At 40.4% G+C, this 15,592-nt stretch overlaps 1 protein-coding gene across 1 annotated transcript in view; it reads right to left on the bottom strand.

The window, feature by feature from the left end:
- Positions 1-15,592, bottom strand: part of HTRA1 (HtrA serine peptidase 1) — a 44,928-nt gene that overhangs the window by 21,163 nt on the left and 8,173 nt on the right. Inside the window, exon 2 of the mRNA XM_083616998.1 lies at positions 318-417. Coding sequence (XP_083473124.1) covers positions 318-417 — 100 coding nt within the window. The remainder of the gene's footprint in view (positions 1-317; positions 418-15,592) is intronic.

Genomic DNA, 15,592 nt, shown 5'->3' with positions numbered 1-15,592 from the left:
TCAAGATCAAGAAGCAAAGCAGTTTCTGAAGATAGCAAAGACAATCTGCTTCTATGACCATTACACACTATTATGATACATTTGGTTTTAAGATACCTTAGAATATGAGACATAAAGGACTTTCACAACACATATATTAATGCATTAACTTTTTTAAAAAAGCTGGTCAGAAAATAATAGTATGCTATACTATTTGTACATTACACATAATGTTATATTCATAACAACATTAAAATATAGCATCAGTGTTTTTCACAACAACACACAAAACCCACAAAGTCTCCAGTTAAATAATAAAACTTGGATTTCTTGTTTACTTGCGAAACAATTCAATGTGAACCACAGCCGGTGCTATCTTCTCCACCACATCTGCAATAAAGTTGTATTTGTGCCGCAAACTATTCGGATCTTCTTGGCCTGAGGAATGAAAAATAAAACACTTGTCATAATTCATCAATGTCAGCAATAAAGTGTTGCAAAATACTCATATTAAAAACAGAGTTGATATCTATGAAAAACATTTTTTTAAAAAAATAGTCTAAGAGTTCACAACAAGACTGTTGTTGAGCTTATTTTTAATTAATAAAATTGTGAGGGTGGGGGGAACTTGCTCCAATAAAAGCACTGGGTCTCATTATATTACAAAGAAGATTACTCAGTTTTAGCATCCCCATATTTATCAAATGAGTCACCACACTTCTGAGGCTGCCACAAGGCAGGGCATTTTCACATATCACCATATCATAAACATCCTCACCTACATAGCAGAGCCGTGCACAACTGTGCCACTTATCTCACCTCTATTATGTGCTCCTCTCACAAATGTCAGGTAAGAACTACTTATATCATCTAATATACTAGCATCACAGTTTCAGCAGAGGCTCCTCTCAGTTACTCTAACAAAATATAATTAACACACTGCTAAATTTTTTTATAATTAGCTTCATGAGTTAACAAGCGTTGGTTTGGCTTACTAGCCAGTCACTATTTGTGACAACAATGAGCCCTTCCGTTGGTCACTCTGGCATGCACAGAGGGTTTGAAAGAGATTAAGCATCCTCTCTCCTTTGTCCAGAGTATGAAGAAAGTAAGAAACAGTGGCACTCCCACCTGCTGCTGTTTCCTACCTGCTTGCAAACTGCAGCACAACGGAGACCTCTGGGTAGAAATCTGCATTGTGCCAGGTGTCCTGCTAGGAACAGGGTTAGGTACACTCACCTCTAGGGAGTGGTTATTATGGGAATGACCCATAATAACTTTCTATGTTCACTTCAGTAAAGCAACATTTACAGGACCCGGACATAAAACCACACATTAGCCAGACCTCCCAAGGGCCCTAACAATTGCATTTTATAACTCAAGCTCAATTCAATTAACTTTCCTGCCTCCCATCAGCTGCTACTGATGGCCCAGATCCTTCTGGCCACCACTCTTCATGATTCTGCTCTGTTTTACTTATAACTGACTGATGTGTCTCATTTCTAGGAATACTTCCACAATAGCCTGCCAAAATATTTAGCAATAGACTTTCCCTGGACCTAAATTATTGATCCAAAAAGCAACAACAGTAATTTTTCTAGATGGGGCATGAGCCATAATCCCATAAACTGAACCCCCCCCCAAATGAAACACTTTAAGAAAAGACTACACAGGTATAAGGTGTCAGTGCTAGTTACAGGCTTCAATTAATCAAAGTACTGTTGTGAGTTGTGGGATAGGTTAGTCTGTATGAATCCCTTCTAATTCTTGGATCTAGCAAGGGTTAAAATCTAATGGTATATTCCATTGTTGAATTACCCAGGCAAGGGCCAGGTATGGGTAGTTAGTCTGACAAAGGAAGCTGCTCTGTGATAGAGTGGAAATGGGTGGGCCCCCGCCCCTGAGTACTGAGAAAGTCAATAGCCAAAGCTGTGTGAGAGAGCTGCTAGAAGCAGACAGAAGCCAGAGAGTGAGTGCCATGCTTGATTTCTGCTTGAATCCAAGGCTGTAACTATGGGAGAAACAAGACCTTCTGCGGTTGTTAAAGCTGTGAGCATTAACCATGGTAGGTTCAGGTTGTATATATGTATAAATAAACCAGATATCATAAAGACACCATGGTCTCCACTGTCCCTCATTCCAAAGAAACTGAACCCTGAGTAAGTGCCTGGAACCCCTGGAATCCTGTACTGCTTGGAGATTGGGGTGGCATGCAACAGTGATGCTGCACCAGAACAATTAAGCCACCACATCCTAAAGGAAATACAATTGCTTTGACAATTGTTTATAGAACTCTCATCTTGTATGTTGTTTTAAAGTTACATTTACTGCAAAAAAGGAGAGACAGAAACACTATTTATAATCAAATAGTCTTTCTGTCTTTTTGCAGCAAACGAAACTTTAGCACAACATACAAGATGTATTTTTGCAGCTAACGAAACTTTAGCACAACATACAAGATGAGAGTTCTATAAACAAGTATCCCTTTCTTAGATCTATCCAGTTTTTATCTATTTGCAACATGAATGTATGGCTCTTCAGAGTAAACATTCTCCTTGGAAGGAGAGGCAGAGCTGACTGCTGTGCTCCATGAAAATTCCTTTCCTGTATTATTTTAAGAAATGTCAACTGCAGTGGAACAAAAACCATGGGATTTCTAAGTAACAGCAGGCAAGAGATAACTAGCTATGGTTAGAAATGACAAACCATCATTTCATAATTCATTTAAGTGACAGGGGGTGGGGAGGACAGGTGGGGAACCAGATCTCCTAGCATTTACTTAACTCTCTGAAGTGTCACATAAGTTTAAATCATGGTCTGGGCAGTCACTACACTAAATAGTTCAACTATTAATTCATCCACACATTGTATACTGGGCAAAGTAAATTTAAAGATAACAACTGAACCAGTTGTCTTTAAATTTTGTTAATTAGATATATAGGCATGATATTGCTATGAAGACAGCAGCCCCTGACCAGCTTTCCCAAAGAGTAGGAGGTTCAAAGGGTAGCTTCTTTACAGAGTCTATCCCATATGGTGAAACTTATGGTGCCTTTGCAATACCTACAAAATATAAACACGGAGCATACTGGAATCTAGGGTGTGCCTATAACTTGCAAAGATCCCCAAAGAACAAAGTTTGCAGCCACATCAATGTTACATTTCAGCAGAGTCAAGCCTAAACCAGATCTCCCAGCATTTACTTAACTCTCTGAAGTGTCACATAAGTTTAAATCATGGTCTGGGCAGTCACTACACTAAATAGTTCAACTATTAATTCATCCACACATTGTATACTGGGCAAAGTAAACTTTCTGTCTGTTTTTCTCCAAGTCCAAATTCAAATTCGAGCAAAAGGGTCACCTAGTCCAATCCCTGCAATGCGGGTATGCTTTGCCCAACGGGGGGCTCAAACGCATAATAAGAAGCAAAACAAAAAACCCAAACAAGTTGGACTGCTTGATAACAAATATGTACAGGGATTACTGGAGATTGAAGAGATGTGTAAAATGAACCACAAAGATGCAAAACATTTAGCTTCTTCTATAGGTTTATGGGTCTGAATTGATGGTGACTGTCCAGGAAAGAGCTCTCGGTCAGCTTAATAACTTGTCAACTCTGAGTATGCATTGACAGTGAAAAAGGCAAGTTCCATGTTAGGGATTATCAGGAAAGAGGTAAAAATAAGACAGCTAATATACACAATAATGCCACATTAGAATACTCTGCACAGTTCTACTGAACCCACCTCAAAGTGCATACCATAAAGCTGGAGAAGAGGGCAACCAGTGAGATCAGGATTTGGATTATCTTTCCTCAGAGGAAAGGCTAATTCAACAGGTAATAAAAGATTTATAAAATTATATCTGCCTGTGGATAAAGTGGTTGGAAAGGGTTTTTTTGCCCTCCATCTGTCTTAATATGTACTACATCTCAGGGTTATTTAGTGAAACTGATTAGCAGTATCTTCAATAAAGGATAAAAAAAGACTTCTTCAAACAACACATGCTTAACTTATGGAATTCTCTTCCAGAAGATAAAAATGGTAAGATGTTTAAGAGTTGTCTAAGAGACAAATTTGCAGACAGGCCTATCAACAGCTATGATCATGAATATTAAATAAAGGTGTGCAGCATTGTTTCTTGGGGTGGAGTGGACAGGGCTGGGCTGCTGCTTTCATGCCTTGCTTCCAAGCTACCCGAAAAGCATCTGGCTATCCACTGCTAGAAACAGGATGCTGGGGCTAGATGTACCTTTGGTTAGATCCAGAAGGGCTTTTCTTGTGTATCTTACGTTATTCTTGCGCAAACCATTTGAGTTGTATAACACAATTTTGCAACAGATGTTGTGGGGGAGAGAAACTGATCTAATGGAAAACATCTTGCCTTCTACATACACAGATTGCTAGGACTTTCATAATGGAACTCTGTGAGCAGTTAAGAAACACATTCTCAAGTTCCTCGCTGAAAACAAATGAAAGAACCTCACAATTTTTCAAACTATTTTCTCAGGGGACAGTGCTTTCCTCAGAGTGTCTCTCAGCATGGGAAAAGATGTTTCTGTTGCACACCATTCTCCCAGTCCCCATCCTTGCTCTTTGTCAGTCTAGAATCATGGCAGGAAGAAGAGAGAAATAAAAAGTAGCAAATGCACAGGGGCACAGTTTACCCGTTGTCCACAGCCATTCATCTTTTATAAAGTTTTTTTTTCCTTTTCATTTTAGTCCACAGCATTTCTGTCCATCTGTTTTAGTATTCCCAGACTAAAATTAAGCAGGACTCACCAGGCCTCAGCAATGATCTCACTGGATGTCTTGTGAGCAGTGAGATTGGGTCATCTTAGCTTGCCCTAGTTTAATTTGCAAGATCCTGCCAATGAACACCTTCAGTCTCTGTTACATATACATGCACACATTTCAGGTGAATCTTAAAGCTCTTTAGTGATGAAGAGATTTACCATGGCATTAGCTTCCATGGGCATTATGCTAATATTTTGCTAGAGACACTTTGCTAGAGTTGTTGTCCTGAAGGCTATCCTTCAGAAACATCTCAAATTGTGGCAGTGCTGGGATGCACATAATAATAATTAACACTGATACAATATAACTCTTACAACAAAGTTGTAAGACTGGCCATTATTATCTCATATGTAAAATGGGAGAGGAGCCTAGGCTGACAAGAGAGTGGCTTGTCTAATATGACAAAGGCCACATTTGAACCAGAACCTACTGACTGATAGATCAGCCGCCTGGCCACTACCACAGCTCTTTATTTTACACACTCACTGCCAGCACATGCGTAAGAGCCTTTTAAGCATATTCCATCCTACACATAAGTTGAAAGTGGGTTGGAACTGCATGTGCACCAACAGGCCTTGAATAAGAGAAATGCAATGCCAAAAACACTCAACAGACCTAGCCACCAAAAGCACTCACTACTGCATTATTCAAAGTTAAATATTAAGACTATAGTCTTTATGTTCAGGTTTTGGTTTCCATCAACAGCACGGTTCTTAGTCATCACACAAAAAAATATTGTAGAAAATAGATACATTTCTTTGCATGTGTTACAGATGGTGAGAACATCTAGGCTTCACTCTTACTCCAGAGTACTTTTCCAGACACAAAGCAGACTAAATTTGTTGTGCATAGGCCCCACTGAAGTCATTGGGACAAATTACGCCTTTAAGACTTAATTTAGTTCCCACTGAAACCAGTGAGTACTTAGTCTGGGTCTTAGCCATTGTGTCTGGTTTGTGGCAGGGATTCATAGAGGCCTTCCCTAGTGCCTGCAGGGTCCCCTCCCCCTGCTGAAAATAGAAAGGGGGCACGAAAAAACATTCTGCTGTAACTAATAGAATAAGTTGTGGTATGTGCTAGGTTGTGGCATGTCTGTGGCACCCACAGCAGTTTGTTCAGTTTGCAAATGTGCCCGCAGGCCCAGAAAAGTTGGCAACCCTGGTTTATGGTGATGTGCATAGAGGGTCAATAGATTTCTGTGTGGCAACATAGATGGATTCTGAAAAACAGCAAGTCCACAGCCCCATGGAAGAGAGCTAGTTACATTTTACTTAAGATTCTGGTCTCCATAGACCTTAAAGAAAAAGTTTAAAAGACAATGAGAAAGAACAGCACTATAGGATCAGCACCAGTTTGTTTATGAAGTCAGAGCATACCTCGTTTTCTGCACAGAAACCAAAATTATGTATGACTTCAGTATGAAAGCAATGCCAGGGATTCCCCCCCCCCCCCACACACACCATGGAAAGGAAAAGCTAACACTGGCACTCCTTTTCTCTTTTAGTCCTTATTTTTTAACATATTACTCTTCATAATGGTTACATTTCAGATGCACGTTCACAGTTTGGGTAAGGTATGTGAAAGGAAGAATTATAGTGTTTGGGAAAACAGGAGCAATTATTTAAATGCAACACCAGGATTAGAGAGAACTATAGGGAAAGCTTTTATTTGCCTGTTGTCTTTGTCCATGGAGTTTTCTTGGCAGGGATACTGGAGTGGCTTTCTTGGGCTCCATGATCACTGCAGATGGTGACAGCAGTCACGAAATTAAAAGACGCCTGCTCCTTGGGAGAAAGGCGATGGCAAACCTAGACAGCGTCTTAAAAAGCAGAGACATCACCTTGCCAACAAAGGTCCGTATAGTTAAAGCCATGGTTTTCCCAGTAGTGATGTACGGAAGTGAGAGCTGGACCATAAAGAAGGCTGATCGCCGAAGAATTGATGCTTTTGAATTATGGTGCTGGAGGAGATTCTTGAGAGTCCCATGGACTGCAAGAAGATCAAACATATCCATTCTTAAGGAAATCAGCCCTGAGTGCTCACTGGAAGGACAGATCCTTCCTCCAATACTTTGGCCACCTCATGAGAAGAGAAGACTCCCTGGAAAAGACCCTGATGTTGGGAAAGATTGAGGGCACAAGGAGAAGGGGACGACAGAGGACGAGATGGTTGGACAGTGTTCTCGAAGCTACAAACATGAGTCTGACCAAACTGCGGGAGGCAGTGGAAGACAGGAGTGCCTGGCGTGCTCTGGTCCATGGGGTCACAAAGAGTCGGACACGACTAAACAACTAAACAACATAGGGAAAGCTGATTGGACATAATCATCCATGTTTCAAATAATGTATGAACAGAAGCTGTTGAACAGTGTTACCAATCCATAAAAATGGATTGGAAGTAATAGTTTGAATTCTATGGAAGTAATAGCTTGAATTCTCTGTGCATAATAAAAGGAATGTTCTCTGTAATAGATCTTGCAGAAGACACGTGTTCACCCCAACCTTTTCCTAAGTAGCAGCAGCACTGTTAGTCAAGCTGTTTAACTTGGAGTTTTTAAAGTTACACTTGGAGAGCCTCAAACAGCTTACTTTTCCATGTGTAGAGAAGTTTGCTACAACACAAGGACCACTGCTCTTCAGGGAGCAGTGGTAAAACAGTGCTTTAAACTGAAATGGACTGGAGAGACAAATAGGTCCTCGTTTTATTCTTATTCAGATTTCTTTACTGGTAGCTTTGCTACTTATTCTTATGCAAATTATAGTTGGTTTGTGAACTCTCCTATGGTTATGCTGTTATTCACACTGTATAGCCTTGATGATGATGATTCTAGTGATATTGTACTGCTTTGTTTACACTATACAGCAGGGATGCTAGGGTGCTAGGCTATGGCTCCAGGTGTTGCTGCAATACATCATTGACCATGGTATTGCTAGCTGGGTCTGATGGGAGATGCAGTTCAATATCTGGAGGATCACAGATAGGCCATCCCTCTTGCAGAGCTTTGATGGATGTTCCTTTATGTTCTTATATGGTCAATTCACATATTTCTTTTTCTGTTTTCTATTGTATATCAATAAACCATTTAATAATTTTAGTTACAGTCCCAAATCTGCAGTGATTCTCCCTGGCTCTGCTTTATCTACCAGGACATGTGAATTGAAACCAGATTGACAGGCACATCGTCATTAATAGAAAACCTTATGTAACACTGTAAAACACAAGAGGATGCGCTCTTCATTATTTGTAAATAATAAAGCTGCTTAGTCCTGAACAATCACTACAGAAAATAGTATTTGTGTCTGTTTCCATGAACACAGCCTTTATTTCTAATGTCTTGCTTAACATCTGCTATAGGACAACAAAAGCTCTGGATAACTAATGAATGGGCACTTCTTTGACCTCTATGTAGGATAAATTCATTCAATGTGAGTGGTTCGTTTGTTTGTTTGTAGCATTTTTGCTCTACTTCTCAGCCAAAAGAGACCCCCCTGAGCAGTTTGCAGATCAATAATGATAATAAAAACAAGATAGACCCTGCTTTTAAATACATGGCACAAAACAAAATAGGGATGGGGTGGAAGGAGGAAAAATATGACAGCATAAAGCTATTTTAAGTGTGGCTAAAGTTTATTTTCAGTGTTGCCTGCCCATCTGGTGTGTCTCAGCAGAAAAACTCATTGCACTTCAAATGTGAAAATGTACATACTTTTTTCCTACACTACAATTCCATTTTGGAAATTGTAATGGATGAAACAGCTCTGAGTTAAGATTTGAACCTGGGATTCACAGTTCTTAGACCAGTTCCTGGCTAGGCTAGTCCCTTTTAAAATTTTTTTTAAATAAAAAATAAAGAATGCAGTCATGTTTGTTCCTTCATGCAGGAATAGCTTGGCTCTAAACAGGAAGTCTTTTCCCTGCTAAATTGTAAACCACAGTCAGTGGTGTATGAATCAGCTGAACATCTTCACAACTATAGTGGTAGCAGCTGCTACAAAACATCGGCACGAAAAGCAGGAAAATAGAACATTTCTTGGTAAAGAAAAGTGAGTGTACTGCTTAAAGTAGGTGTTGACAATTCGTGACTTAACGGTTCTATTCTCAGCTGCAATAGTCATGGTGAATAGTATTTAACCACAATTTCTCAACCCTACTTTTGAAATGGTTATAATATTCCATCAAAGGTGGCTGGCATGAAGTTTAATTAAAACTTGGCAAGCTGCAAAAGAAGCTACCCTTAAAATTACCAAATATTACCAGTGGGCTTCCTAACATGCATTTTGCATTTGCTCCATCAAAGCTGTCTGGAAGTTACATCAGTGGAAATATTTAAGAAGCATTTATTGATCTTCAAAATCAATGAGGAAGAAAGCTTTCTGACGAGACAGGAAGGGAAATAAACCAAGGAGAACAGTGCCAAATGACTAAAATAACCCAGGAATGACAGATACTCAGTAGCTGATGAAAAATGGGGATCTGGGCATTTCTATAGCAAATGAACTCCAGCATTAAACGGTCTGCCTTACAAAGGTTCTGCTCAGGAGCCTCAGATACAATATATGGAACAATGCTGGAAATGATTTCTAAGAAGGCAAGATATTCAGTGGGGATAATGAAACAGACAGAACTGGGCTCATCACAGACCCTGTCTCAAACAGAGTAACTTAGGTGAAAAGTGAGGAAACTTGAAAAGTAATATAAGCTCCTGAAGACATAATTCGGTCCATCTTTAATGGTGTTTAAGGGATCATACACCAACCACAGGATTCCCCTTTATACCACTAATTCTACCCACTGGCATTATGCATCCTTAAGAGTTATTTGTTGCCATTAATGTTAGCCACAGTTACCACTTGCTAGGTTTTTTCTCTTAAGTAGGATTCTGAACTTGCGTCAAACCTCAGTTAAAAGCAAGCTTAACTAAGAGCAAATCCTGATTAGCATTAGCCTTTGTTAATGTGGCAACTTAACCCTTAAACTGCGTAATTGGGGATTCTCACTTAAGAGGGTGGAGTAATGAAGTGCACAGTTCTGCATCCTGTCCCACACCCTCACCAGTCAGGCTGTGGACCATCAGCACTGGCTCAACCTATTTCAAAGCCTGTAGTGAGGACTCCCTTGGGTTGCCTGCATGAGCAACTCACATTAGGTAAAGGGACCCCTGACCATTAGGTCCAGCTGCGGATGACTCTGGGGTTGCGGCGCTCATCTTGCCAAGAGAGCCAGTGTACAGCTTCCGGGTCATGTGGCCAGCATGACTAAGCTGCTTCTGGCGAACCAGAGCAGCACACGGAAACACTGTTTACCTTCCTGCCAGAGCAGTACCTATTTATCTATTTGCACTTCGTGCTTTCGAACTGCTAGGTTGGCAGGAGCAGGGACCGAGCAACGGGAGCTCACTCCGTCCCGGGGATTCAAACCACCAACCTTCTGATCGGCAAGCCCTAGGCTCTGTGGTTTAACCCACAGCGCCACCCGCGTCCCTTAGCCAAGATTAAATATGTCTTCAAATATAAATTATGTTTTGTTAATAAAACTGAACTATCAGGATTTTAAGAGGATGCTAGTTCAGTTCAGATTTAAAACCAAACTGTAGCTCAGCAGGACATGAACCAGCCTCACCCTCACATAGATACTCTTCTCCTTGTGCATTGTGAATCCAACTCTCTCCTGTATGTTGCCAAACCATGGTTTGCTTGGTTCACATGTAATGGCAAACTATGGTTTGTAAACAAGTGGTAAGGAAAGCAATCACAGCATGTGAGTTAAGGGGATGTGGGAGTTTCAGGCACATTCATATAGCACTGAACTGTGGTCTGGTGGTTGGTCTGAACCAAGCCAATGTGACCAACTCTTTATCCATGACCCACTTTCTATCTATATTTACCTGCTTTGATTTGAAAGGTAAATTCTTACTCATTTTGCCAATTAAATTAATAACATAATAGATAAAACATGGGGCTTTCATAATTACTTCTACTTTGATGGCCAGGAAACAATGCTGAAGGGAAATAAAATGGTCAAAGGAAAATGGGACTCAATGTGATAACAAAAATGTGCACCCACATTTGGGCTTTATGTAAATTTTTGACATTTAGCTTTTGGAAAACAGGATGCAGCTATTCCATTTAGTAGGATGTTCTAGTGAAAGAGAATGTTTGATGAGTGTTAATATTCAGTACACCAGAGATCATTGCTGCAGGCACAAAGAGCCAGCTGTCTCCATGAAATGTCTCAATAAATAAATACAAAATAGCCTACAAGACCAAAACAAAAAACCTAAAATACTAACAGACAGATGGAAAAGACAGCTCCTACACAGCGCTGAAGCTTTGTAAATCTTAGTCAAATTTCAAAGCAAACTAAAATGAGTGCCTAGGAGTTTAATCATTTTATGTTTGTTTCACAACTAGCTACAAATTTATCTGGATACATGTTTGAAATCCAAGATCCCATTTACAACATCTTATTCCTGGAATTCAGCAAGCACATTGAAAGTCTACTTCCAGCCATGTGATTCTCCTAAATCTGGCATAATAAGCTTTTGGTAATAATTCAGCAACGTTTGTGTAACAGAAAGGATAATCAAGCTTTCAATCAAAACAACGTTTTAAAAGTCTGCACCTGAATTAATAGTTGTCTACTCACTCCCAAGGCTTGCTCTAAATTTAGAAATCAATATGAATGCATCTTCATCTGATTTGTGCATGGGTAGAAAGTAGCAAGGCCAGAGTTAGCTTTAGCTTACTTGCTTCACATTTTTCAATGGGATGCTGCACACATATACATGAGCAAGTTAGCTCAAAGAGCTGAAAGAGTTCGTCATTGTTTTGCTTTGTAATTTTTTTTGCTTTTCTTTGGCATGCCAGAACTTGGGGGGGGGGGGGTTCAGCCTAAGGGCTAAATTGAGAGACCGAGAACTTCATACTACAATTAATCATCTAGACCAAAAATGACCAACTACTATGGTCTCAGAAGTTCACTGGGAAAGTGAACCTCATAATAAAATTGGTACGATCTAGCAGCAAGCACTCTGCAGCTATGGTGCATGTACACGCAAGGCCAAAGTACACAAGATACTTTACTTTGTGGCTTCCGGTTCCACTCTGCCTTAATGGAGGTAGCCCCCATGACAGCGGGAGATCATTGGTGAAGGAAAACCAAGGATGATTCAGGGTAACAATCATCCTTGCAGATTCCCTCCAGGGACGGGGAGAACGGCTTCACTCAGTTTGTCTCAGTACCTGGCTCTCGCTCCGGCATGGAATGCAGGGGGGGCAGGGGGGCACTGAATGTGAAAGCACTTCACTTGCTGAAAACCCTCCAATGCCACCATTAAGAAGCAGAGATTCTCCTGTTAATTAGAGCTTAATTGGACTAAAGTACAGGCGTGTGCTAGAAGAGATGAGATCACAAACTGTGGAACAAACCAACTGCAAGGACTTTAAGGTTTGAACTTGAGGTAAGACTTCATTAGGTGCAAAAGATGGTGGGGGAGAGGAGGCTACTGTTTATTTAACGTTTTCATCTCTACATTTATGATTCAGCAGCCCTCCTCTGAATTTTGGTTCAAATTATACTTGTACAAGTGAGGATGGAAGAAATTGGATTATAAATATGGAATATAACATCAAACGAAACCCTGTTTGTATAAATAGGAAGAAAGGAGGGAAGCTCCATTTTGCAAAAGGTTTAGATGGAAACTTAGAGCTGGTTCTTCCCCATCCTTTATTATCTACAAAGTGAACTGAATAACGCTAAGAGGACTTGGAATTTAATTTAATTGGAAGTATATTTGCTCATATATCTTCAGCTGGAAGGAAGGATGAAAGGAGACTGTGAGCTACCAAGGAACTAAGGTTCTTTACTGAGTCATCCGCAGTTTGATAGACCACTTTTCTTTCCAGGCTGAGAGAGAAAATGGTGACAACAGTTTATTTACTGGTATTTGAATGATTGGTATTAATAATTGTATTATAAATTTATATTGTTATAAATGAGGCTATTATTGGACTGTAATTGAAAATGGGTAAAAAAGTATTACAAAAAAGATACTTTACTTTGTAGTTTACCCCAAAGTACAAGCCCTTCACACACACCCCAAAAAGCCCCTATCAGCATGAAGTGCCCAATCTGGATTAGGTGACAATAGGGCTTTAACCCTTTGTCCCCCACTATGGTCCTAATGGGGCCCATTGGCTTCCATGGTAGCAATTTGCTTCAAATCTCCTGTTTTAATGGGAGCTTATTTCCTATGTCAATGGAAGGCAGAAGGGACATGACCCAGATTTGGATGATTGCAAATGGTTAAAATCTCCCTATTCCCCACCCTTTCCATGCTAGGGCCTCAATTCAGAAGAGTGGGTTCCATGGTAGCAATGTTGTTGTTTATTGTTGTTGTTGTTGTTGTTGTTGTTGTTGTTGTTGTTTGAGCAGAGGAACGTGCATTCAAGAGCAATTATAAAATAAATGGCATGTGTAGTTAGAGCCTTAGGCATAATGTGTTACATATAAATATGTTTATGTGTGGTTACAAATCCAAGAAAGGGAGATGAGACAGTAACATGTGAAATCTTTGTATCTTACAACTTGCAAACATTTTTGATGGAGCAATTGGGTATTTAAAAAAAAAAGTTGACCAATGGACCACCAGTCCATTGCACGATGCTGAACAAAAACACACTTTCCTTGTCCAGTGGCCTCCTGAACCTCTTCTAAAGCAGGTCCGCATATAGAACCTGTTTCTACAGGCAGACTACTATGGCTAGATTGGGGCATCTATTGTACATAAGGAGCAATTATGTTTTACTTTAGCACTGTATTTGCAAATAGTTATCTTTTGCATTAGTAAAACGTCATTATAGCAAACATTTCCCCAGCACGGCAGGTTCAGGGCTGCAGCTTGTGTAGTTCATGGAGTTTGCCTCTCAACCAAGATACGCTCTGAAGCTTCAGTAGCTTTTTCTGAACTTGCCTGAGCAAAAGTCAAGGCACTGGTTCTATCATACAAAATTTTGCTTGTATTAGATCCAACATATCTAGCATACCTCCTCCCTCATTTGCAATCTCCAGGAAAATGCTGTCTTGATTATTCCATCAGCAGACCAAGTTCATACAACGAGGGTATGTCTATAGCAATTCTTAGCATTCTTCCACTGGAGCCTTGCCATATCTCAAGCTGCATTCAGAAAAAGACGACCTATTTTCAGGCAAGTGTTTTGCAGCTACAACAAATCTGAATATGGAGTTTTAATGTTTTTTTAGTAGTCTTGTGTCTTATTAACATTTGTTTTTTCAAGTATCTGTAGACAGGCTGATTATTAAGCATGGGCAAGCAGACCAGCCGCACAAAGAACACAACATCCCCCCCCCCCAAAAAAAACCCTTTTGAGGAACACATTTCTCCCCACAAAACAGGTGGCTGGGCCATTCGGCTGGAGCTTCATCAGTCAGCAGAACAAATAGAGTGATGATGGTGGACCTTCTCCAGCCTGGAGGGTGAGGTTACATGCCAGTGGGTCAGACAAGAGGCAAAGGTGGGTGAGGCAATGGATCTGACAGGAGGCTACATGCCAGCAATGCCAAAGCATTGGGTTTCTAAGCACGCACAACTCTCCATTAAGGCAAGCAAGAGCCATTGTCACAGTGCAAGGATACATTCCAGACAGGCAAAAGCACTTGAGGAGCAATAGCAGAGCACACAACATTCATAGCCCTGCCTATGAAGCAGTGATTCGGTGGGGGCAAAGGAGAACTTCAATCTCTCGGTCCAATTAAGCGCTTGCGAAAAAGGAGGGAACGGAGGGAGGAAAGAACTGTGCACTGCAACTCATTGCTAAGCTTTTGAAAAAGGAGCAAACAATGTTAATCCTGGGAATTACATCGAAACTTATTTTAATTAAGAACCTCATTTTGTAAAAAGGGAAACCGTGTACTCCCTGAGAAAGTGATATGAAATAAAATACCCAGAATTATACAATGGATTGTTTATTGAGGCCATTCAAGCATCCTTTATAAGCTGCTATAAAAAAGATCAAACCCAGTACCCAAAAGTTGCTTTTGCTGCATCAGGGATGAGACCTGCTTTTCCAGTCCTTCTCTTTTGTTCCTACTAACATCCAGACAAAGCCCCAGCCAGAGGAAATGCAGGCATACACTGCTTCTCCATAAAACCTCCTAAGTAGCTCATATTCATAGCACACACATTACAGTAAAGAGGGGGAAAGTAGTGGGGGGGGGGACAAAGAGATGTCTGAAAACCAGACGAGAAGCCTAGGAACTGGGTAATCAGGTCAAAAACTAGACAGGTGGCAACATTTAAATAGTGCTCTGTCCAACTTTGTCAATTAAATGATGTCAGAGGTGCTGGAAGGGGAAAAAATCAGCCAGTGTCTGAAGAATTCTGAAAATGTCTGAAATTTGCACTATTAGCAGAAGTCAACGGAATAAGTTTTTGGGCTCAGATCCCAAGTTGCTCCTCTGTTCACATGAGAGGGCTTTTTTTTTTTTGCCAACCCCCACTCCCAAGTGTCCCCCAACCCACAGGAGCAGATTTTCAAGGGACTACAGAGGAAATGGAAGAAGAAAAACTTCTCTGAGCCTCTACTGTTCAGAAAAGGCCAGGCTAAATGATCAAAGGGACAGATAAACCCATGTGTATAGTTTGATGTGCATGAGAGATGGAAATCCTTTCATCTGTAAGGGGTGGATCCTTAGAGGGACTGAATGATCTAAGTTTATATCGTTGTTAAAATCTGTTCATATCTTCTCAGGAGGACAAGTTGAAGCTTCCACAAGGGAGTCCTGTTTAGCAGACAT

This window comes from Podarcis filfolensis (genome assembly GCF_964270895.1).
Source record: "Podarcis filfolensis genome assembly, chromosome: 5".
NCBI classification, from domain to species: Eukaryota; Metazoa; Chordata; class Lepidosauria; order Squamata; family Lacertidae; genus Podarcis; species Podarcis filfolensis.
This window is presented reverse-complemented; position numbering and strand designations above follow the sequence as displayed.